Consider the following 25,829-nt stretch of genomic DNA (forward strand, 5'->3'; position numbering starts at 1 on the left):
TTCCTTTTGTCCTCTGCTGCAGGCTCTGCTCTCCTCTGAGCCCAAGTTGTCCAGTTGCAGTCTGCTGAAGATGACCATGAAAGAACTGATCAGCCTGGCCATGCCGTCTGTGGACAGGAACAACGAAAGCTCCTCTGTTCCTCAGGTAGTTATCGTCCATCCAGTGCCTCCGTGCAAGAGACATACCAAACACACCAAGAAGCAGCATCATCATTTATAATACTGGTGTAATGGATGCTATTATATATATTCTGTCTTTGCTCTTCATCCTAATGCTTTTGCACAGTCTATTTCACTTTTCTGCTACCAAGCATCTTACGTTAAAAAAAACAACAACATTTTTTGGTTGTCGCAGCTGATTACTATATCATATCTATGATAATGGTGGGGGTGGAAGTCACACAGGTGAAAGTCCAGCTTTAGAAATTAAATTAGGAACAGCAGCCAAATGTATCTGTATTTTGGTTGTTGCTGATAAATCTGTTTTCCAATTTCAGCAGGTGACCAGTTATTGTTTGATGGTCATTTTTATAAAATCTTTCTAGTTTATCAAATACTGATGTACAGTTTTTCTGTGGATCGTGTGAACACATCGGTTTTTGTATGTGATCTTTTCAATGTAATTTATGTGATGTGTTCTTAAAGTGATTCTGCTGAGTTTGTTCAGTTTGACTGTGTTTATCCCACAACAGGTCCATGCTCTGAACATCCTCAGAGCTCTGTACAGGGACACTCGTCTGGGGGAAAACATCATCCCCTTCGTCTCAGATGGGATGCAGGCCGCTGTGCTGGGCTTCACCTCTCCTGTCTGGGCAGTGAGTTTCAACCTCCATCTATTTCTTTTTTCTACCTTTATTATCTATCTCTTTTTTTGCACACAGCATTGGTGCTACAGAGGTTGATAGTTTTAATGCACAGGCCACAAAGTTGTAGCACAAGTAAACATGTTACCATCTCTGAAAACAATCACAGGTGTAGTTTATCCTAAACAGGTACAGGACAAGCAAATCACTTGTATTCTAGGCAAATACCAGGTGATTTTGTCAGATAAACATCGTCTTTACTGCAGGGACTTTACAACTGCATAAAAAACGTCAATATATTCATATTAGCAATTAAACTCTCTTTATATTCATATCATCATAAACTAATGGTAAATGGTCTGTATTCATATAGCACTTTTCTAGTCTTAATGATGGCTTGACAGTACAGTGCATCTATGGGTTCAGTATTTTGCTAAAGGACACTTCGGCATGCAGATGGGGAAGACTGGGACCGAACCGCCATCCTTCTGGTTAGAGGACGACCTCTCAGCCGCTAATGAAAAACAAACCTGGGAAGCTGTGTAACCTTTTCTGATGAGAACAATCTTGCAGCCTTGTATGTTGGGGGTTTGATTCATAACATGAAAATACTGCTTGATTTTCCTTCATTAAAGTTCATTAACCAAGTTGTAAGGTCTCTGTCTGAGCTAGCTCGACGCACTGATAATAAAGGGGGATTGTTCGGTAGGAATTGCGGGATTTGGTGTTTGACGTATGAACTCTATTTAGAAAGGGACATGGTGAAAACCATGTCCCTTTCTACTACTACTACTACTACTACAAAAAAAGGCAAACTGTACTGTAAAGCACTTTGAATGGTCATCAAGACTAGAAACGCGCTGTATAAATACAGACCATTTCCCACTCTAAGTAGAACAGCAATACATCATCAGTTCAACTCACACACAAGCAAGCACACAAAAGTGTCTTTGTTTCAAACACACACACAAAACTGTAGCACACGGCTACAGTGGTTAATTTGTTTCACTGCTCACAGTTTGTTTGTTTAAGTCATGTATGTCTTATATATCACACTGTGCAGCCCTGTATCCATCATTAACATCTTTGCTGATGCTAACCTGTTGGAGCAGGTTTAAATTTGTTTCCCTCCAACACCTCCCAGGTGTTTGTGATATTCTTTCCACTTTATGATGTCACGTCTCTGTATAAAGCAACACGGTATAATTCAGCAGCATCACAAATTGTATCCTGCCGGGTGACCGTAAAGTTGAATCGACACCTCTGTGATTATGGCCTTCATCCCACTGTTACTTACTGCAGGGCTCTTGTCTGGATTTCATTAGTTTAGCTCAGTGCAGCTAATTAACTGATCGTAGGTCTGAGGCAGGGAATTGCTTCAAAACGACATGGTGCTGACTCTCCAATCCAAACCCTCTCTCTGTGATGCTGATGTTTCATCTTTTATGTTTTGACAAACAGACGTATATCGATTTTCTCTCTCTGTTTTCCTTCTCTCTCGTTTATTGTTTTTCTTCCCCCTGTCCCAGGTGAGGAACTCCTCCACTCTCCTCTTCAGCACTCTGATCACAAGGATCTTTGGAGTGAAGAAAGGGAAGGACGAGCACTCGAAAAAGAACAGGTCTGCTTCTTCTCCCTCTCTGTCATGTGCATCCGAGTAGAATGAAATGCTTCTATTTGAATGAGGGATGCACAAATCAGTGGTTATCAGTCATGTGTGTGCAAATAAGCTTCAAACACTAAAATAACTGGTGCAGGAAGTTATTCCCCTTAATCCTACTTCAGTTTCCCTTGGATCAGCTGTTTTATAAAAATGCAAGTCATGTGCTTGACTATAACTATCCAACTATAATTTTCCCCACATATTTTAAGAACTACATTTTTCCAGCCTCTAATCAAGACTGTGTAAGATACAATGTAAGAAATCTACTTATACATATTTACATTTCACAATACATCAACTACAATTCAGCTTATTTCCAAGAAAGCAAACATTTTGGTAGCAAACCTTCAAATATTCAACACCAAGGTGAAGGAGCTGAACAGTTGCTGTTTCACAGCACTGAGGGGCGCTGTTGTAACAGCACGCTGCTTAAAACAAGTGTCCCTCCACTCAAACCCTCTGCTGGTGGTTTTCAGGTCTCCACTGCTGCTGGACCAGAAATTGGGAAATTACACTGGAGGCAAGGGCAGTTCCTCATTGCTAAATACATAGGGAATCATATCCGTTATTCAGCTATAGGACACTTCTCAGTCGTGCTGCACTGAACCTGTTTCATACCTGGGGGATGTAATTGTAAAGGTACAATATAACATTCTCCATTCATCTGTTGTTTGTCAACAAACATATAATTACAAACAAAAAGCTCATTGGAAATTGTTACAGGTTATGAGAGCCTGACATCATACATCTAAGAATTATATTGTTTTGGAGAATTAAAGTATTTTACAATTTTACAATTGAAACTTGAAACAGCATTTACACTATCATACTTTCATAAAACACATTTAGATGAACAAGTATCTGACAGTGCCTACAAATCTAGAGACATGCAAGCTCCACCTCTGAGTGCCAATTCTGATTGGCTGGAAAGACATCACATGTACATCACAACTGCGTACAAAGACATTGATCCATATTTGACTACACTGTTAATTATAACTCTTATTACCGTCACTAAATGATGAAATTATCGTACACAATGGGAATTTGGGCATTACTGATAATATATCGTACAGAGGGCAAAGTTCGTACAAATAGGATAGTTATCATACATCTGGTAACGCTGCCATAGACCATGAGGAATTCAAAGGGTTTATTTAAACTCAAGACCATGGTGATATTATTTGAATTTCAATTAATTTTCTCAGAGATTAAACCTTGTCATAGATACAGTCACAGCAACTGTATTGACAAAACGTTAATAATGTAGACTCACAATGACATGCCTCCTGTAGGATTTTTCTTGTTATAGATATTAATTTCTTAATTGATATTTTAAGCCAGAACCTGAAAATGTCAGTCACAGTAAACAACACAGATGATGATATTCTTTCACATATACAGGGCAAAAGATTTGAGATTACCAGAAATGTATGCAGTCAAAATCATCAGCCTGCACATCCACAATATTCTGTTTGTCATGTTAATAATTAAAAAGATTCATAGTTTTGAGGTCAAGCGTTTGGTGGATGTGACATTTTTGGGGGGTAAAATGTTTATGTGATCATCTGCAACCATCGCACACCCAGACAACACATGGTAGAGCTGTGCAAATGATGAATCTGTTTAGAGGTTTAACAAATTCTTCACAATTTTAGTTGCAAGTTGGTCAGTTGTTAATTCTGCTCTGCTGCTCAGGATTGTTGGGAAAATATGTCGATTGTTTTTGAGGCTTCTGAGTCTAAAATGATGACCTGCTTCCAATGCTTTGTCAATCAGCCACCCAGGGTTAAGAAAAAAACCTTGACAAAATACAATCACTGGATGCTGCAAGTTCAATGTGATCACACAGAAAACCTTTACTCATCAGGAACCTTTACTCTGTTTTTTGTTTTGTTTTTGTTTCACTTTGCACAAAAACACACACTGAAAGAAATGTCTTCCCTCCTGTTGTGACCCAATTTAAATTTGTAGATAGATTCAATCCAGTTGTATTTGTATATCACGTAAATTATCTCAAGACACTTTACATGTAAGGTCAATGCCATACAATATTTATAAAATACTAACAGTTCCCATAATGAGCAAACACTCTTATCAGCAAGGAACCTCCAACAGAACCAGACTTCGAGAGAGAGCGAGAGATTGTCAGTGCATCATGGGAATTTAAAGCTAGCTTTATCAAACTGGATACTTTTAAGCCTAATCTTAAATGCAGAAGGGATTTTTGTCTCCCGAACTCAAACAGGGAGCTGGTTCCAGAGGAGAGGAGCCTGGTATATGGAGGATGAAGAATAAGATCCAACATACACTTAACAAATACGCAAACATGACCTGACAAGTTCTGTTTCTTTAGTAAGCTGGATATTCAGTCTTGAAACTTTGGTCGACTGAAGCATTACAGATGATCCAATACCTTTTCCATTAGGTTGAGATTTCGCTTTGTGCAACACTTTTTACCACTGAACTAAGATGACCAACATGGGAAACATGGTAGACTCTCAAAATTATACCTTCTGCTAAAGATTAGCATGTCAGCATGTCACCGTCTATATCATAGACTGGGTACAAAGATGGAGGAAACGACTGCTCCCCAAAAGTGAAGCCAAATGTCTCGATTTCCCCCTGGTGGCTGGCTGCAGTACAGGTCATACATTCTGTTGGTGGATGGGACGGGCACCAAACAAAAAAGTTAAAGAGCACGTCGCATTCTTCTCAAAGATGGTTTCTGTCATTTTAGGTAGTTATTGTCACACTGATGTTTATTCAAGTTCTCTTTTTTTTTTATTTGATGATATAAAAACTTGTCCTAATTGGCAGCTGAGAGTGATCGGTCGAGCCCATGTTCCAAGAGAACCTCACTATCGTGGCTCCATCCCCCAAAAGCTGCAGACAGGCTCCAAATGCACCACAAATGTCAGCGTTCATATTGATGACATTTCAGATTCATGTCTGGATAGTGGGAGGAAGTGGAGAAGCGTCGATTGTCTATATTGAGTTTAGAAGTGATTTGCTTCACCAGAGATAATCCAAGGTAGAGTTTCACAGGGGTCTGGGCCTTGTTCCAAGAGGCTCAGTCTGGTTCTTTTTTCTGTGTTTCTATTGGCTACTTTCTGTGAAAACGTCTGAAAAGTATTAACCGAGCCAAGGCTGCTCCTGTTTATCTTGTCTGTTTTTACTTGTGTTTTTAGTCTGCTGTCCCTCTCTCTGTTATTCACTTATCTCCCCCTCCTCATGTCTGCGGCTTTCTTTTTTTCCTTAATACTGTGCGGGTTTGTTTTTATATACCCGTGGGAGAATTTGTGATGAATGAGGGATAGAATGATGGCTAAGAAAAATTAGCATTTGAAGTCTATCACTGTCTGTACATGTTGTTCTTAATATATTTAGTTATTACTATAATTGTCAGTTGTCACACCAGTGAACCAGAAATGGGAAAAAGACTGCGTGTTTGTAAAAAAGCTGCAACTCATTTATAAGAGTGTTTGATAGTTTGGCTTCTTCACAGTCCGTTGTGTGCCTCGTCTCTGTTATTAGCACAATTTTAAAGCTGCAATCTTTGGCTACAGAAGATGCATTATGACAGCTTGTACACGCAATAATATTTGGCTGTATGTGTGTGTCTCTCTCTCTCTTTGCACTGCAGCTGGAGCATAGACACAATTGCCTACACATGCAACATTATGTGTATTACTGTTTTTGGAAAGACTGAGCTTGCTGCTGTCTGTGGGAATTTCAGTGTGTTATAGTCACTAGAATCCAGACGTGTTGTTTGCTTGCAGATCAACGGCCTTCACGGCCTCCTTGCGCCGTGTTTCCATACATTGTTGCTGAAGCAATATCGCTGTTGAGATAAATGCAACTGTAAACATTATTGAAAGAGTGGAGATTGCTCTCTGAATTCCAACCAACGCCTCCAGCTTTATCTCAAGCCCACGTCAACATCTCACTTTGCACCACATGTGCTCTCGTACATTGAGAAATGTGCAAATCAACGTTACTGAGGTGCTTTTGAGCGTTTCAGTAAATATTTGTCTTCAGAGAGTGAAGGACTCAGAGACACCTGATGATATCAGCGACGCATAGAGTATCACGTCTCAGACTGAAGGGGAAGCACAAGTACAACAATAAAAATGCTCCATTACAAGTACTTGTCTTGTTTCTCAAAGTGCAACTACACTTACAACTTCTTTAACGTGGCTTCACTTAGTTTGAAGCAAACTCAAAGTAAACGATACGTTTGACCTTGGAGTCTCCATGGCAGTGTGAGTCAATCCAGGAAGGCTTCTCATGTGACATTTTTCCTCTTTATCAATGTTTATGAAGACATTTTTTAAAAAAGCAGCTGGTCAAGGGAAGGTATTTTTAAATGCTTGATATTTATTTCAGTAGTTTATAATTGATATAATATAAATAATGTGATGGGTAAAATTTGAAAAAAACACATACTGCTACTTCTCAAGTATGAATTAATTTTCTCTAATCTTTAAAAAAAAAAGTGGCCTTTAAGTTACAGAATCTAAATGAAACCATCAGATAATTTCAGAGAAGAAACGTCTCTAGTGGAACTGATAAAAACTCAGAACATTTTTTTTATGCAAACTTTCTTTTCAAAAAGTAACTAGTAAATATAGCTGTTGATTAAATGTCTTGGAGTTAAAAGTACATTGTTTTCCTCTGAAATGTCATGGTTTCGAAAAATAAAGTTACATACAAAGTATCTCGGAGAGTACTTCAGTAAATGCACTTACTTCCCCTCCTCCACTAACGTTTCAGGAACACTGACCTGTTGATATGAATTGAACAACCCAAATTCACTCACGCTGAATTCAATATACGGATCGGGATGCGTGTAGTTGAGCTGCTTTGATCTTTTCAGATGAAAGGAGAGAATGCCTCAAACTTATGTGTGTCACTTGCACAATATCTCCATAGATCCATATTGGCCATTCTACGTGTTATTGTTTTCTGTGTCTGCCTCCCTCTTCTCTTTGAGTTTATATTCTCTCTTTGTCAAACTAGGATGCTTGTAGGTTTATTACGCCACCCTCACTAGTCCTGGAAGAATCCCATCTCCAGTTGAAGATAATGTTGCCTTCGTGAGAGTGCACACACAGCTTTTAGCCCACCAACATGACTCGGCCTTTTCACTTACACCCCCTCCTCTTTTCTTTCTCCTCTCTCCTCTCTCGTCCTCTGCGACCTTTCCCCCTTCTCCCCCTCTAATCTGCACCGACACGACCTCTGACCTTTGTCCTCCAGGCAGCTTGTCTGACTGAGAGACTCTCATTAGAGAAAGCATAGGAGGGTGGCGGGCACTGAGTCCAGTATTTGCACATGTAGACAGTGACAATAAAGTTTGAGTGCAGTTACCCCCACACCTCATCTTTGTGTATTTGTCAAGTCACAGGAGGCGAGCAGTGTGTCACATCCATGTTGAAAGGGGTTTTGGAACTCATTTGCCGACCATGACAGCGCCTGCTGCTAACTTTGTGTGTGTGTGTGTGTGTGTGTGTGTGTGTGTGTGTGTGTGTGTGTGTGTGTGTGTGTGTGTGTGTGTGTGTGTGTGTGTGTGTGTGTGTGTGTGTGTGTGTGTGTGTGTGTGTGTGTGTGTGTGTGTGTCCAGAATTAGTGGCAGTCGTGACTGGAGCAGTATGCCATCTCTCCAGTCTTGTGATCATGTGCTTGGCAGACCAGCCCTCTTCGCTTTAGGAGCGACTTGATTTAGACAGCCAGAGTTAAATAAAAACTTTATTGGCCCTGAGGCTGAATGGCGGTTGCATCAGCAAGACCGCCTGTGTTAAATATATAGTTTGTTATTTTATTGATAGTTGTGTATGTGTCTGAGTGGATAAATAAGCACAAACACACATGACCATGGCACAGTATGTACATATACTACACCATCTGCCACATGACTGTGGCACGCAGTATATACACAAATATGGCTGTTGATTTCTCGCTGTAGCCGCATAAAAAAATGTAAAAGCTTGATTTGTTTCAGTCTTTGGTACAAGATCATGTTCTTATCAGTCACAATGTCTGACTGTCAGTTCTCTACACTATATCTTGTCCTGTGTCTCTTGCTTTTTCTTGTTATGTTACTTTCCCCTCATCATTGTTTGGAGGTAGAGGGACGTTGTTTGGAAAAACCTGTTAAAAACAGTTATGGTGTCTGACAAGGAAGTTATGTTTTCACCCCTGTTTGTTTGTTTGTTTGTTTGTTTGCAAACAAGATTACAAAAAACTACTGGACGGATACCACAAAACTTGATGGAAGGTTGTGGTATGGGCTAACGAATGACCCATAAAATTTAGTTTGGCTGCAGATCAAGAGGCGGACCCAGGATTTTTTTATATTTCTTTTTTCGTTGGTTTCACAGAGAATAATTAATGGGTCTTGATTTAAAAAAAATCTGGCATGCATAGTGGATTGATGTTTATGAGTGTGTCCAATTTGGTGCAGAACCAAATAAAAAACGAGAGGAATTGGTGGATCAAGTGAATTTAAATGTGGTTTCACTAGGGAACTGTTGGTGAACTATGCGTTGTCCTGAATGCCAGTCTAGTTGCAGCTAATGTGAATGACAGACATTTTGTTGAGACACTAATTGATCTGAAATCCACAGATATTTAATTACTGTTCTCCACACTAACACAAACTCGCTTAATACCTCAGCACAAATTTAGCTTCTGTCTAATACAGGGCCAATGGATTTGTTATTATCGTTACAGTCGCAAATTGCTCGCTGCATCAAAATGGAAAATCTTGCTGCTTCTCATCCACTTGAGGTTTTGTTTGTACATTGTATTTTCTCCATTGTATTTCACAGCTTTGAAGCAGACGGGGCTCAGTTGGAAAAAGTTTTTTTTGCGCACCATTCATGTTTCAACAACATTTTGAATCAATTTCTTTTGACAGTTGTTGGGTTTTCTGCGCATATTAAACTTGCTTATACTTGATATTGCAATTCTGTTAAGACAAACTACAACCAAGTTCTTATGGTCTTTAAATAATGGTGTAAACTACCACAAACAACAACTTTCAGTATTGCATTTTCTTGCTGACATATATGCCAGGACACATATCTGCAGAAATATCTGGTAGGTCCATCAGTTGACTCTCGGGGGGGATGCTACACAGTGCATGTAAGCAGTTGCATAAGGTTTTCTGCTGATGTGAATCGATGTCCCAGTATGGAGTGTAACTGCTCCGGGCTATTTAAGAGTCTCTTAACTTTATGGAAGTGCAACAATCTATTCCCGAAGTAAAATTGCAGAAAGAGAAAAATAATCCACCAATTCAACCTCTGTTTATTGTTTTATGAGATCAATATTCTTTACGTCTTAAAACTCAACCATTATCCTTAACAAACAGCCTGTTAAATAATCCTGAGGTCAGTGGGTTTATGGCTAATGCCCTCATGACTATTAGATACTCACACTGTCTCTTTCTCTCTTTTTGCTTCTGCCGCAGGATGACAGGCCGGGAGTTCTTCACTCGTTTTCCAGCCCTCTATCCGTTCCTCCTGAACCAGCTGGAGGAGGCTGCATCCACAGTGGAAAGGTGAGGTGGTTCTCCTTAATCCTCACACATAACACAATCCACATTCAGCCCTTGCCAAAGCTTTTCACACTTCCCTGATCCCATTAGGTGTTTAATTTTACCCACATTGTGCCATTCGAGGCAGCTTTTTTTTTTCTTCTGTTAAGCTGATCAAGAGGTGGGGATTTTGTGCTACTGGTTGGCTGGAGAAAGTTTGTGCAATTTTTTTCAAATCCTAAAACTAGATTTCTTCAAAGTGGGAAAGATAAACCGTGAACTCAGCTCTTACCTATGAACAAGTAGCATTGCCCTGGATCGAGTGCTTGTGTGCGCCTTTTTTCCCCAAGTTTCACTTGCACAATTGACAGACTATTTACTCAAAGCTAAGCAAAGATTTTACAACCGAATAAAGTAAATGTCTTGACAAGATTTAGTTTTGTTCTTTTCTCCAGCCGGGAGTTGAGTCCACTGAGGTTCATTGGCCTTATCGTTTTCAGCTCAGCCCAAACTCCCTTTTTTTAAAAGCCCCAGAGTCCTCCAACTGCTCCTCAGGCCCCCTTATCTTAATATGGATCCAATTAATTGACTGCTTTTTCAGACTGCCGCTTTCTCAATTCCCCTTACTCCCTTCGACCCTTGTTAAAGCATTTGCAAATTTCCCACGGAACCAGATCTCGGCCGTCTGAATTCCCACATCATGTCAGTGTATCGCGCCACCCAAACGGAGCAACCACACCAAACTGTGGCAGTGCAGAGCTGGACAGGAGGCAGGAGAGCTGCTGTTAGTGGTTTCAAACATGTGTCTTGTGGACGTTGCAGCACAAGTGTATTCTCAAAATAGGTCACATTGTATGAAAGATTATAGAAATTAGATCTGGAAGTTCTAAGGTCATACTTTTGAGGCTGTGCACATACATTACGCATGGTGCAACACAAATGCTGTGAAGAAGAATCATGAATGGAAAACAATCCTGTATCCAGAGATAGTTCAGCGAACAGAAAGTTGACAAACGGACACGTATATGAACAGGAAGGGGCTGTAATGTTGAGCTGCAGGTATGTGATGTGTTTGTACACTTTTCATATACTTGTCTATCTGTGTGTTAGGGTTTATGATTATATTTAAAAATAGCTGCCAAAATTAATTAATAAGTAAAGCCAAATTACACTAAAATCTGTAAGAATTAGCTAGTGTTTCCCATTAATTATCTAGATTATAGGAGCCTGCCATATTATAATATGTCCTGCCACAGTTTCATAATGAACCAAAATAAAAGTCTGTGTACCTGTCACTCAGAAAACTGGTCGGCGCGAGAGCGACATTCACGCTTGTGCACGTGCACCCCAGCTACCGCCATAGATTGAAAACTTTCTGTGGGAAACACTAAATCATCTCTTTTTTATCATTGAGAGAAATATTAGTACTTTATGTAAATTGAGAAACAATTTATCTGCATTTTAGAATTTTTTTTAGGGTGCTGGGGATGTGTCATCACCTTAATCTCAAATACACTATGGCCGAGCAGTGTATACTTGTATAACAGCCCTAAGCCTAATTTAATTGGGAAAATATGCTGTAATCACGAGTATGTAATTTAGCATGAAGGTAAAGATGATTTATATTGCATCAAAATGTTGTTTGTGCTTTTTTATGAGACCTGTTGATTTATAAATTTAAAAATCCCCATGTTATTATCTGAGTGAAGCAAACTTCACCCGGTTTATCTCTGGAGCTATTTCAGGTCACCACCCACATTTAAACTGTCTTATCTGCTCCTGCCTCCACGTCCAAAGAAAACAGCTTTCATATCATACTCCAAGTTCTTTTCTCTAATTCCCTAAACAAAACTGATGATTTATTCATCTGACAGCGAAGCAAATGGTTCGCTGTTTACTTTAGAGCTTCTTCTGCGTCTCTGCTACTATGTCCCCTTCACTGCTTTCTAAATGAAGACGAAAAACTACTTAAGGTCAGCGTTCTGTTTCCACTCTCTTTAAAAGATGTATAACCAAAATAAGCCCTTCATCAAAGACCCGGATACTGGAGATGATTGAGGAGTGTAGGGAGAGAGGGCAGACATTCATGTTAGACCTCAGCATGGAATTTAAGAGTGCCATTAAATGCCACAGAGTCTCTTTTTCATCCTGTCAAGTGTTTGAGCCTCCAGCTGTATCCCAACATGGCCTAATATGTTTGCAATTTTACCTCTATCTGGCCCCCCTGCTGTATCTGTGACATCACATCCTGTCCCGCTGGGCTCGGCTGAACTGTGACACTAAACACATTAGACCGGTTACTAATTGGGCCTCAATTACATTTCCCATCTCGCCGATCTACGGCAGTCCCAGCGGATGGTTCGGTGCTGAAGGAAGTAATGAAAAGCACAAGTTGTTTTCGCAGGGGGTCTGTTGTTCTGCCTCCGTTCAATGAGATCCTCATGACTAATAACAGGGCCCGAAGGACATTCCGCTCTCCTGACACACACTCACATAAGCAGGTCTTACGTACTTCCAGACCTGCACAACACTCCGCTGCAAGAGCTCCCCACATTGTAAACTCTGTTTTCCCATCATGTTCCCATATTTGAAAAAAGTTTTTTGTCCTCACTGCTAAACCAGCTAGAGTGGTGTTATTTATAAGATACAGCAGGAGGGGGCTCCTTTAGCAGAAGATATACTGTTGAAATCTTTTTGCATTCCTATCATCTTTTTTCATCCTGTAAAGAGCTACGCTGCAGGTCAATAGGAAATAAAAGGGTCTTAAAGGTAAAGCATGTCCCTTTCCCACATTAGGTACCTGATGTTCATTCATTTTAGTCTGGGTGCGAAAATTCGAGGGTCAGAGACCCCTTGATTGACACTTGAGGCCCCCTGAAAGCCTCAACAGCAAAATTCTGTGGGGTCTCTGGAATTTTTTTTTATTAATTGTCATTAAAATGTCTTTTAGAAGTGTAGTATGTCCAGTATTAGGTAGGCAGGGTTTCCGCAACGTTTATTTTGCAGATGAAGCCCGTCGCCGCTTCAGGATTGGTGCAGACACATTGGCATCCTTGTACCGGGCTGTATTACCCTGCTGCATGTCCTCCCACCGCACTCCCCCACTGATCTGCGCTTACTTTACACATTAACAATAAACACCAACACAACCTTATTAGGACCTGAATGGTACTGAGATTTCCTTTGTCTTTATTTGATTTGCTCTAGAGTTCTCACAAGACATGTATTTAAACACAGACCTTTTGCACGCACGCAGTTCAACTAACACAAACAACACGAGAAGAGACATGAAGCGCACAGCCTGGACATCAGGGTTAAAGTGGGTTAAATGATCCGGATTCAGGATCCGACACCATCGATTAATAACTAAATACATGTAATGGTCAGTTTGTGTGAAGAGCGATAGAGACAAGCAGACACACACACAGGCTGCAGACAGGAGGGAAGTTCTTACTGCGGTGTTTTGACTTCACTGTTGCAGAAGAAGCGATGCCCCGTTTATCCATTAATATGAATTCAGCAGGTTTTTTATAAAGATCTGTTCTACATGTTAGTGATTAGAAAAGAGCAGAGGAGCAGAATGTCCTGTTGACCAACAGGGCAACTCCAACACCACACAAGTATAATAAGAATAATCACTATTGATGTTATTATTTAGTTTATTTATTTATTTATTTAGGGGGGGTTCAGATTACAATCAGGTGGGGGTGGGGTGGGGTTACTTCAGCATAACACTAGGGGGACCCCCCCGATTGCCACTGGGTATTTCGCACGCTTTAGTCATTGTCTTGTTGTCAGCTTCTCTCTCTTTTTTCATTTTCCTCCCTGCTTCCCTCACCGCAACTGTGACAGAGTGAAAATGTGAAACCGCTGGCACAAACAGACAGTTTCCATTCTGACTCAGTTGGGGATGATGATATTTGGAAGGAGGAAAATAAAGGGAGGTGAAAAGCTCAGCTCAAGGACGGACGAGGATATGACTGTACTGGAGTGTGGGTGGTTTTGCATATGCAGTGTGTAAAAAGCCAGAGGAATTTAGGCCTGTTATATTCTGTGTTGGCATTTTGATTATATGCGGTTTTCATATTGCTCTCATGTCCTGTTTCACAGAGCAGACTACACATTATAACTGCATCCACAACTAGTTGTTTCCCATACACTGCTGGAGCTACAACGAGTCTTCTCATGTAACTCTCAGCAAAAGAAGCACATTTCCCAAAATAGTAAATACTTTTTTCATACAAATTGATTAAAAATGGGCTATAGAATGAATTGGTCATTATACTTATTACTTATTATACTTATCAGAACTTCCCAGATAAGTCACGTTCTTGACAAGCGCAGTTATTTTTAGCCTTTAATTTCAATAATCATCCTGTCTAACCATTTCACATGAAGAGACAAGTTGCTGTCTCTAAGATCGTACAGCAGTGGTAGGAAAATAGCAGCCTGTGAATCAAATCTGCCCTTCCAGCAAAAACATTTGGCCTTCCAGTGAAAGCTCCCCTTTATAGTTTTCATCAAAACCTTTTAACATAATTTCTCGGAAATCTGCCGTCGGGCAAAAATGTACAGGCAAGTCCTGTGTGAAGCCTAATAATTGTGATATTATAGCATCTAATAATAGCCAAGTGTTCGCATCAAACACATGGTGTAGGTGGCAATCCAACAAGAACAGCCGCTTTTACAACCATACATTCATTCAAACATAATGAAGCATAGTCCGCTGTCCCTTAAGAGTATTTTTTACTGAGAAAACCACTGTAGCTCTCACCCACTAACGGGAATTAAACTGAAATGGAAAACACAAAAATAAAATACTCAAGTAAACAAATAAAACGTACAGACTCGTACTTCCACTTTGTGTGACCCCTGAATCTAGGATAATAGATGAGATTTGATTGACATTTAACAAGCCTGTCAGCATCCTACAGGTGCATTGTGCCAATTTTCAAACTCCTTCTCTTCGAAGTTGTTTACAACAGTCGTACCAGGCCGTTCCAGCAGCCAAGTTCCCCAGATACTTGTAGAATCTGGGGGCAACCTCAAATGCATACATTTGTAGAGAGAGATCTCGTAGTTCAACATGAGTAAAGTCCAAAAACATCCACCGTTAAAGCCAAATCGTACTCTTCCATCACAGTTGTCATTGACCTAAGGCCGCTAAGTTCATGATGCTTGCACAGTTCTGGCGATATTAACTGCATTGTTAAAATCTGACAGATATTTTGTGTGTTCAGTGACAGTGGTCAGGTGAAGCTACACCCCAGTCTGTTCCTGCTGCTGCTGGTGCTCAGTCGCCTCTACCCCTCTCCCATGGATGGATCTGCATCACCTCTGGGACTTGCCCCTTTCATGCCCTTCATCATTAGGTGAGTGTCTCTGCTTCACAAACTCATAAGCATACACACATTAATGTACATCATAGACCGTGTTTCCCATTAATTATCTAGATAGTGGCAGCCCACCATCATCATAATAACGAAAAAAACGTTTGCACTTGCACTTAGAAACATATGAGATCCCCACAATTATAAAGTTGTTACAATCCGCAGAGACAGTCACACCTCATAGCTTCAGCTGCTGTTGTGCGTGTAGCTGCAAGTGGTGTGTTATACAGGTCTCTCTCATGCGAGAACTCTCTTTAGTCTGTGTACCTGTCACTTGGAATCTGTTGCGGTTGAGAGTGACGTTCATGCGTGTGCACTTGCATCCCTCCTACCGATATAGATTGAATTGATTCTGTGGGAAATGGTGATAGACGTGTGATCTTCATACTAAACATAGAAATCACACTTTTGGGGCAATACTGGCAACTGTTTACTGCTTTTAAAAGTAGCTGAGGTTTTGTGTCAGAAGGTGAAAGCCCCTGGTTGACCTACCAATAGTGTTAATTTGTCGGCCAGTCATTTACATTTGTGTTTCCAGGACTGGGCTCAACAGAAAACAGAAACCCTCAACAGAAAACAGAAACCCTCTATCAAATTCTAGAGGGTCACACAGCTGTTCTCATCCCTGATAAAGCTCTCAGCAATGTTTTCATTGAACCAGAAGTTATTCTAAGTATAGAACACGTCACAATCACTGAGACAAAACACCTTCAGCCTAAACATTAATGTGTCTTCTTGTGTTTTGTTTGCACAGGTGCTCCTTTATCTTTTATATAGACCTGTGTCTTACGTCACCTTCTAATATCACAATCCCCAAAATCCAGATGATACTGTATGTTCTAATGTATGACCATAATGAGATAGATATCACTTTTGTGTGAGTGTGAGTGTGAATCTTTGTCAAAGTGAGTGTTTCTGCACACTAAGACAACCCCCTGTCTGATGTGAGTCTGTCTCTACAGAGGGTTTTGTTGTCGTTGGTGCCGTCTCATGTGGCAGTTGATTATGTTGTGACTGGTTTTATCTGAATCCACTCAGTGTTGACTGTGGAGGAAACTTCACAGGCCACTGGGAAACTGTGGTCACAGTCTTCATCTGTTATATTCCTCAGACAGAGAACTCTACAAATATTATTGGAGCATGTCCATTTACATGCACTGCACCTGCAAGTGGAACTAAAGCTTGTATGTCCTGCACACTCGCTTTGTATATCTGCTGCTGTGAGGACCTTCACTGAATGAGAGGACACATGGGAGTTACATCCCAAAAATGTGAAATATACGGCATCATGTGTTTACACAATGTTTCACATAGTAAAATATTTAAGTGTTCTCGACCGCTGTGTGTGTGTGTGTGTTTGAGAGGAGATTCTTAGGCTAAGACCTTGAAGTTGGAATGCTTTACTAACAGTTAAGATAACTCGAGTGTGTGTTCTTCAACCATGTGTTTATGTTAGTCGGACACAGGTGATATGTATTGTTGTTATGTTCTTTGAGAGCAGATACTGTTTGTTGATTTGATTGTTTTTAGGAGGGTGCTGCTGAAATGTCTGTCTGCTGCTCCATTAGCATTAGCTTTAGGTGTTTAGCCATAACCACATAATGGTTGTATTGCATCCAGCAGCTTGTCTCTTGGCTTGTTTCAATCCATCAACCTTGGTGATCCCTTATCTTAAACAACACCACCTCTTTTCAGCCGGTTGCTTTAAGACCGAATACCTGACAAAGTTGTGACATATATTTAATCCTTTGACTACAACACCTACAGCAGAAAACGTTATTTGTACAAACTTGACAAATCTCCTGTCTCTTATACTGGATGAGACACTAATTTCTGTTTGAATTTAAAATGATAATGAAATAATGAAAGAACTGATAGTTCACCAGAATGACATAGGCAAAACAGACGGACTCTATCATCACCTTGTGCTGGGATTGGTTTGCAAATTCAGAAATTGTGCTGTCCACCCCTCCTGGTTTGCTGTGGGCTATAACCATAACTTTACTATTCAGTGACAGACGGGTGTATTGTAATTGGCAGTTTCTGTCTGTCTGTCACAGCAATAACTCATTTTATATTCAATTGGGGTCATGGTCAGAACCTGTCATAGGTCACAGTTTGGGTTCAAAAAGGTTTAGCCTAATGCTAATGCGTTGGAAATACATTGAACGCAGATATACATACAATATAAAGTGTTTTTCAGTTACAGATTGTATTAATGAATACTTACACATTTAATTCATGTAACATATTTAAAAACAATACATTGTTAATATAAATAGCTACAGAACACATAAGACCACAAAACATATTTTGCTCATCAGGTCTAACAATCTCATTTTACAGTGGCACTATAAATGTATAATTATTTTGCTGACCCTGCATCCCTCTTACACTTTTCAAGTTGCAATAATATCACCATTTTGTCAATAACTTTAACTTATTGAAAGTTAAAACTGAAATATTTTAGCATTGTAGCACATGTTGAGTATTTAAGACTTCATGCAGCATGGGTGAAGCATCATCATATATTTCTAGATTTCTCTTTTCTCCCCCTATATTTCTTACGTTGTGGCAAATTGGTATCATTGAGAATGTGTCAGTTTTTGTTTGTAGTGTAACCAGTGAAAGTACAGAGAGCGTTCACTGAATTACTTTCATGCAGACAAAATGTAATGATTCTCAAACAGGTTCTGAAGTTGTAATCAGCTTTTGTTCATTGATTAAATGCATTCATGGATGTTTATTAACGGTGGACGTTAGTGATCCAAGATTAAATAACTTTATTTCACCAAACATCAAAAGCAGGGAGGAATGAGAAAAGGTTTCTTAGTGGTGAATGGGATCGCAATAAAACAGTTTCAACACAGCCCCTGCCTGAGAGAGGAAGCTGTTCAGTCTTGTGGTTTTTGTTTTGATGCTCCTGTAACGTTTGCCTGAAGACACAAGATCAAACAATTTGTGGAGAAGGTGGGAGGGGTCCTTGATAATGTTCAGTGCCTTCTGGATGCTTACGTCCCTGGAAAGTGTAAGTACAGTGTGTGTGTGTGTGTGTGTGTGTTCTTTGTGGTTCGACTGAGTTATGACTTGGGGAAAGACTGCCATAAATGCTATAACTTGACGTAAATAGGGGGCAAATCAACATGCCACATTTCAATGACTATCTTCCTGTTGTTTTTAGAAGGCTGGCGTGCGTCAGTCTCTTTCACCTCGCGTAAGATCTTTGTCTTAATTCCTCCCCTCATCTCTCCTGCACCCCCCACAGGAATAGTTTACATTTGGAATTGCAGCTCAGAGAACACAAAAAAATCCAATTTCCCATTTCCCCCTGATTACAGAAACCTATTTACCAGACTTTTATTGTAACAAGTAAAGTAATCCCTTCAGTCTCTGCTCGGTGCAGTTAGCAGCTCGTCAGCTGACTTGTGACCGGCTGGCTGAGAAGGTATGCAGCGCTCACATCCACACAAATGAAGCCCACATGTTGATGTTAAATATAGCCCAGCCCTAACGTCTTTGGCTCCAGCCGTGTTTCTCGACACTACCCCCACTCCCCAACCCTGTCTTCCCTAGGCGTGTGCGGACGTGTCTGATGAGGTCGATGACTGTCGGCCCCCTCCACCTCCTCCTCACCCTCACCCTTTTCTTCCTTCTCTCCATATGATCGGAGCCACCACCTCCAAGTTATTTCATGCAGCTCAGCTCCTCTTGTGTAGACAGGACAGAACTTCATGTGTAATAATTACTCCCCTATACCCCTCCATCGCACCCCACAGGTGGTTTATCTATATACCCTTCCTCCCCACTGCAATAATTTTCATTCCTTCACTTCCCGGCCTCTGCATGCGTCATACCTGCCCAGTTAATGAGGAAGAGAATGATGATGATTATGATGATGCGGGGGCGGATGATGACAACCAGACACATTTATCTCATAACTGATCGCAGCTTCATTCCAGTCTTTGATGTCTTTTTATCCGGTGAACATTTTGTCTTTTCTCTCTTCGTGTCTCCCTTTTCCCTCTCTTTCTCTTTCTCCTTCCCCTCTCCTTCTTTCTCTGCCTGAATGTTAAACCCTCAGAGGGCTGGTACAGTGATTTATGTCTTGTGATATCCAGTCCAAGCATCTTTCCGCACCCTCCCTGTCTACCTTACTCCTTTCCTTTCCCGTCCTCGATGCCTCGTATCTCATTTCTTTTGAAAGGGCACGGTATTGCCCATAAACTAAAGTGAGGCTTCAAAGGGGACCACTGTCATTTCCTTCCCAGAAGAGATGTTGTAGATTTCTCCTCCTCGCTGCTCATGTTCATTTCTATATGTTGCTTCGCTGGGACTCGGGACAGTGGACAATGATAAATTTAAGTTGTTTACTGTCTGTCATTGTCCACATTGCTGAGAGTAACCTGAACTTGTCAACTGTGGCTGAACCCCGACACCCTGGACAGACACAAAAAAAGAAATTGTTTTCCACAGTTGAGTTTCAAAACGTTAACTGATACTGTTAACTTCTTTTCACTTGAAAAATCGACGAATATGTGTTCAGGGGTTAATCAAATTACCTTTAATGCTATAACTTACATTTAAACTTAAATTTCTAACAGGATTTTTACTCGCAAATATTCTTTTTCATATTGTGTTATCGCTAAATCTGCAAATACAGAAAATCACTCACTACTTTAGACTCAGTGGTGAGAAGCAAATTGAGGTTTTGATGACTTGCATCGTCTGATGACTTTTGCAGCTGCATCTATAAAATGTGTCATGTTTAATTGTGGGATTGTTTGTTGATAGTCTCGGACAAATCCATTGTGTAGATATACGTCTAGACACTTAGAATTTGTACTGTACAATAAAATTGTACTTTAATTGTTGTGCACTACATGTATATATTGTATAGGAATACCTTTGAACACAGACTGTTTTCCTCCACTGTATGACCTTTAGTTTGTAGAACAATGAGACAAAACGACTGATTGTTTTCAGACAGCTACATCTCGCCTGTATGAATGACTGAGGCAAAATCATTTTCATTGAGTAACTGAACCTTCATCGTCGCTCAGGCTTGTTTAGTTAAAATGCTACAGTGTCGACGGAGGAAAGTATTCTCCCAGTTCTCCGAAATGAGTCCCAGATGAGTCTCGTCCATGCCAGTCAACAGTCTGCCTCCTGACCCCACAGGGGACGGCCCTGTTTCTAAAATTACACCCTTCCAAACTGTCATTTCCTTTTGCAAAAGAGTTTCAATGGGACAAATTAGCACAGATAGTTAACATATGGGCCCCAAATGGTGGCGGGCAGGGGTGGAAAGTGTGGAATGGACATGGATCTTGGTCATTAGACCTGTTTGTGTGTTAAATGTGCAAGTGTGAGTTTGCCAGTAAATTATTGTGCACAGGCGTGTAGAGCTCAGGAATGCAAACTGTTTGATACATGGCCTTCGGTTGTCTGTCTGGCTGTGTGTGTGTGTGTGTGTGTGTGTGTGTGTGTGTGTGTGTGTGTGTGTGTGTGTGTGTGTGTGTGTGTGTGTGTGTGTGTGTGTGTGTGTGTGTGTGTGTGTGTGTGTGTGTGTGTGTGTGTGTGTGGCATGCTCACAGCAGGTGGAAAAGCATTTGTTGACAGTTGACTTGTTGCTCCTAACAGCCCTCCCTTTGTTTCAGTCCATATAAATTTCAAGCCACTTGTCTTTTATTTTCCCGTCTCTTATTCTGACCAGCAGTTCATTTTTGACAAATGACCCACAGAAAATTTGAAAAAATGCTGGTAATTATTTGCAAATAGTTTTTCTTTTTATCTTCCCGCTCTATTTTTTCCTCATCGTAGGTTATACACAGCTGTAAGTTTGTGTCTTTAAACTCATCTCACCCTCCAGCATACCAAAGCGCAAAAAGCGAGCTTCCTTTTCATCCCTGCATACCACTGTAGTGATTGATAGGTGTTTCACGTTTCTCTGGACCCTTCTGCTGAATTTTCCGCGGTGAAGCAGAGCCTCTTGTTTGGCCCCCACAGAACCCTTTAATGCCTTTACAGGCCCTATAAACAGCCTGCAACCTACACACCTCCTGTCCTCCTTTGACTTTAGGTCTGCGTGCATGTATGCAAGTGTGTGCTCGTCTGTGCTCGGCTCTGGATCCAAGGAACGCTCTCTATAAATGTAAGAGCCAGTCGTCTGTCTGAGACTCAAAGATGATGATAATTCCATGGCTCTATGTTAATTTGTTTTGTACACAGTCTCAAGGTCAACCTACAGAAGCACTTTAACACATACTCTATCTACTGAGGTCTCTACCAACTCCAACTGGAACAGACAGGCCTATGTTGGGCGATGACATTTGTCTCCCTCTGGTCTCTGGTCTGGTTGTAATTATCTGAATTAGATTAATAATTGAATAATTCTAGACACTGTTCCTGGAGACAACTTGGAAAGTATTTATGTCCGTTAAACTGACCAATAGTTTGGTGTAAGGATGCACATAAACAGTTAAACATAAAATGAAACCATAAAGTTAAACGGTAACAATATATTTTACTCTCAGACTAGGCATTAGACTAACCCCACAGCATGTAGACATGTGGCTATTTAAAAAACAAGCAGATGGCTGATGAGTGTGAGAGAGGAGGAGAGTGGGCCATAGAGCACTGCACACAGCTCTCCAATGAAGCAATGATGAAAAACACTCAGGAAAGGACTCTGTCTGCCTATTTGTCTGTGTAAGTGTAAGTGTGTTATATGTGAATCTTCCTGTTCCATTTTCTATTGTGCTGTTTGCATTTACATCTAGAATGGCCCTCAGTAGAGCATGTGTACATCCACCAAGGCCCAACAGGCTCCCTAAATTCTATCAAGCTGCACAAAAGTTCACACACTTTTAAATGTATTTTCTGTAATTATGTCTATTTTTTCATCAAGATCCATGCATTATTATTCCCTGATAAATTTGTGACACTGTCCAAAAAAACCTCACACAATTGTGAGAAAGCCGTAATGAAAAGTTCCTAAATCCAACCCTTTTACAGATCCACACCGAAGTTTAAAGGTCTGTTTCTTGGTCCATGTCCGTTTATTTATATATAGTTTCATGGGTTAGTTACTTATAGTAGTTTTTGCGTAATCCCACTGACAAACAACCAAATGAATGGACATGAGCGAAGACATGACCTCCTTGACAGAGGTAAATCAAATTCTTGTTATAATTTATTGATATTATTAATGTTTCACCAACACTCGCACTGCAAAGCTAATGGAACCCCCTTCAGCCTCAGCCACAGTTTCATGCTTTTTAGCCACTGTTTGCACAAAATTAAGATTATGAACATGGCCAACATTATACTTCATTTTGAGAATATTACCACCAAGCACCAATATTTTGTATTTAAGACAGCCTTCTTCAGGCTTGATGTCTTGTTCTAAAGATACGGCCAGTGTTGGCTAAGTTATTTCTTATGGCAAAGTGACCATATCTGTAATACACTGTAACAGACATCATGCACACTAATTTACCTTTTATTCATAGTTGGATCTTAGATTGTCGAAAATGTCATTCCTTGGGAATTATCTGCTTTGTAGTCTCTATGCTAAGCTTCTGGCTGTAGCCTAAAATTTAACAGACAGACATATGACTGCTTCAATCTTTCTCTATTTCTTGAAAAAAAAAAGCATTTCCTGTGTCTGTGTTTTTTGAAGACTGAACTACACTTAACTTTTTTTTACAATATAAAATGAGTGTCGTCTACTTCCTTCAGCCACTCTTACTCTGTCCCTCCTGGTCTCTCTCACTCCTCCTCTCATCTCATTCGGGTCTTGGCCATGTCCTTCCCTCTTATCAGCGATGGCAGTGTTATGACACTGGAGATGGAAAGACTATCAGCTTGTAAACAAGGTTAATTTTAGCCTGTACTCAGGGTGACTGGCCACATTCTCAATCACTAGTGAACACTGTAAATGACCATATGTTTGTGTGTGTAATACAGACATCTGTGTGTGGGCAAAAACAAAATGAAAGAGCATATTTCCTGGCTGGTTGGGTAGGGATTTCAAAGTATTTAATTTTGGCATAATTGGTCATCTGCTGGCCGAGGAGCTGTTTAGATTTAGATTTTTCAGAAACGGAGAATGGATGTTTTATAACGTTTAAAGGGCCCATATTGTGTATAATACATTTTCTGGGCTTTTACTATCCGTAATGACTTGAAGGGGGAGAGTAGGGACCCTCAAAGTATGAAAACAGTCACTCCGCCATCTTTTTCACTCGGTCCATTCGAAGAAATATGTTATTGAAACATCGCGTTTCGTACTTCCTGTCCGTATGATGTCATCTTGAAATCGCACTCTTCTCTCAGCCCCACCGAGCTGGTACCAGTCCAGCCTCCGAACCCACCACCACCACCACCCCCCACCACACTGAACAAGACACCAAGCAGACGTATACGTTACTCTGTACTGAAACTCGGGACTGTCACTCGGGACTGTAACTCGGGACTGTAACTCGGGACTGAAACTCTGGACACTCTTACATAGGCCGACTGTCAACAAACATGAGGCGGGTGTAACTTACCGTTCAGAAACATCCTGTTGTAACCGACTATGAATATGTGGCTGGTCTTCTACAGCTGCAAACACAACAACATGACTTTCAGCTGTGTTTACCAGAGCGTGTCACTCAAAGTGCAATCTGCCAATCAAAGGAGGGGCTCATAAATAATTAATGAGACAGGCGAAAACAGCCTGTTCTGTCTGGAGGGCCAGAGAGAGGCAGAAGAGAGGACATGGAAATTCAAATCAAGTCCCAGAAAGGTGTAAAATATGGGCCCTTTTAAGGTTAGATCCGAATGTAATGTTTGCATAAAACTTGCGCCAATTGTCATGGGTCATCATTCCTAACACAATAATTTGTCCATGACAGAGTGTGACTGGAGAACATAATAATAAAGAACCTTAATAATAATACACACATTTATTTTCCATAGTTGTAAAATAATTTGAACTCACAACTTACAATAACAATCCATGACCTGAGTTAACTCAAACACATACACAAATATTACATAACGCAAGAATAAAAGACCACAGAGCAGGTTTCCATGACTGTATTATTGGTATGACTTCTTATGACAATAATGTTAATGCTGCTCTGTGTGTGTGTGTGTGTGTGTGTGTTATCTGCAGATGCGGTCACTCCGCAGTGTATCGGACCAGAGAAATGGCAGCTCGGGCCCTCGTCCCCTTCGTGCTGGTCACCCAGGTCCCGTCTACAGTTCACTCTTTACTGCAGAAGCTCCCTCCGGAGCCAGGACCCAGAATCCAACAAAACCACATCCACGGGACTCTGCTGCAGGTCTGAACCCACACACACAACAACATGCAACAAATACATATGTATATATGTATGTACATAAAACATGCCGGAATCTTCAGTCAGATGTTGCTTAAATGGCCAGTGTTTATTTAGTGATGTAGCTTCAGTTGAATCAAACGTTGAACCACATGATTACTGTGGTGCAGAGGACTACAATAGGTTGCTCAATGCTGTACTTTAATCGGATCCCCCACACATACAACTGAGCTGCATATACCCATCACAACTGCTGTCACACACATTTACGTACAAACAAAGGGTACAGGCCCTGTTTATTATTCTGGAGCTTTCATCTGCATCTCACAGTCTCTCTCTGCAAATGGAGTTTGCTCATGTGTCATGTAGTTGACATCACCATTGATCTGCATGTGTTATTGAGAGGTTGTTGAGATCACGGTGCTTTAAATTCCTGTCATACGCCGTTGGCCTCATGTATCTTGAGATCGTTTGTGTCCTCAGCAGAACTTTTGTTGTCTTCTACTGGAAAATTCTAGGGTAACAGTTTTGTTGTAAAGTCCGTTGAGTGTTATTATCAGACTGTTATTGCAAAGTCCCAGGGCTTGTGTGCAATGGTGTGCGACAGACTTGGAGGTATGTTTTTTCTCGTTTGCTGGATGTGTCAGAGGTGTTGCCCAATCAGCTGCGACATGTATATAACGTCGCTTCTTTGTCCGAACTGAACAAGGCTCGTCGCACCTTCACCTGCAGTGGAAAGTTTATGAGGTGCAGCAATTTATTCATTCAACCCTCTCCAACACTGCTGCCCTGAATGAAATCCTACATGTAAGTAAAATGGCACTGAGTAGACTGCAGACTTTCGCTAAGGCCCAACAGTCCCCTTGAATTTATTCAAGTCGCACCAAATTGCACAAACTCATAGATATAAGTTCCCTAAATCGTCCGGGATCCATGAACCATTCCTTGGGAAAATGTTCAAATATCTTGCAATGTTAAAGAAATTGATAAAAAAATCCTGGATCCACCTCCTCATCCATATCCACACCAAAATGCAATTGGTTCTTCCCTGGTCCATATTGCATCTTTCCACCAAGTTTCGTGGAAATCCATTGTGTTATT

The 25,829-nt window shown here is 40.7% G+C and overlaps 1 protein-coding gene across 4 annotated transcripts in view; it reads left to right on the forward strand.

The window, feature by feature from the left end:
- thada (THADA armadillo repeat containing) overlaps nucleotides 1-25,829 on the forward strand; it is a 97,678-nt gene that overhangs the window by 25,972 nt on the left and 45,877 nt on the right. For 3 of the 4 annotated variants that reach the window (XR_004616289.1, XM_034608839.1, XM_034608837.1), the window contains exons 23-28: nucleotides 23-145; nucleotides 693-815; nucleotides 2,333-2,424; nucleotides 9,944-10,033; nucleotides 15,250-15,381; nucleotides 24,563-24,731. Coding sequence is in view for 3 of the 4 variants with exons in the window: in XM_034608839.1 (XP_034464730.1) it covers nucleotides 23-145; nucleotides 693-815; nucleotides 2,333-2,424; nucleotides 9,944-10,033; nucleotides 15,250-15,381; nucleotides 24,563-24,731 (729 nt within the window). In the remaining variant the exon portion in view is untranslated. Of the gene's footprint in view, nucleotides 1-22; nucleotides 146-692; nucleotides 821-2,332; nucleotides 2,425-9,943; nucleotides 10,034-15,249; nucleotides 15,382-24,562; nucleotides 24,732-25,829 lie in introns of all 4 variants that reach the window. The other variant, XM_034608838.1, reaches the window with a different exon arrangement.

This window comes from Hippoglossus hippoglossus, chromosome 15 (genome assembly GCF_009819705.1).
Source record: "Hippoglossus hippoglossus isolate fHipHip1 chromosome 15, fHipHip1.pri, whole genome shotgun sequence".
NCBI lineage: Eukaryota > Metazoa > Chordata > Actinopteri > Pleuronectiformes > Pleuronectidae > Hippoglossus > Hippoglossus hippoglossus.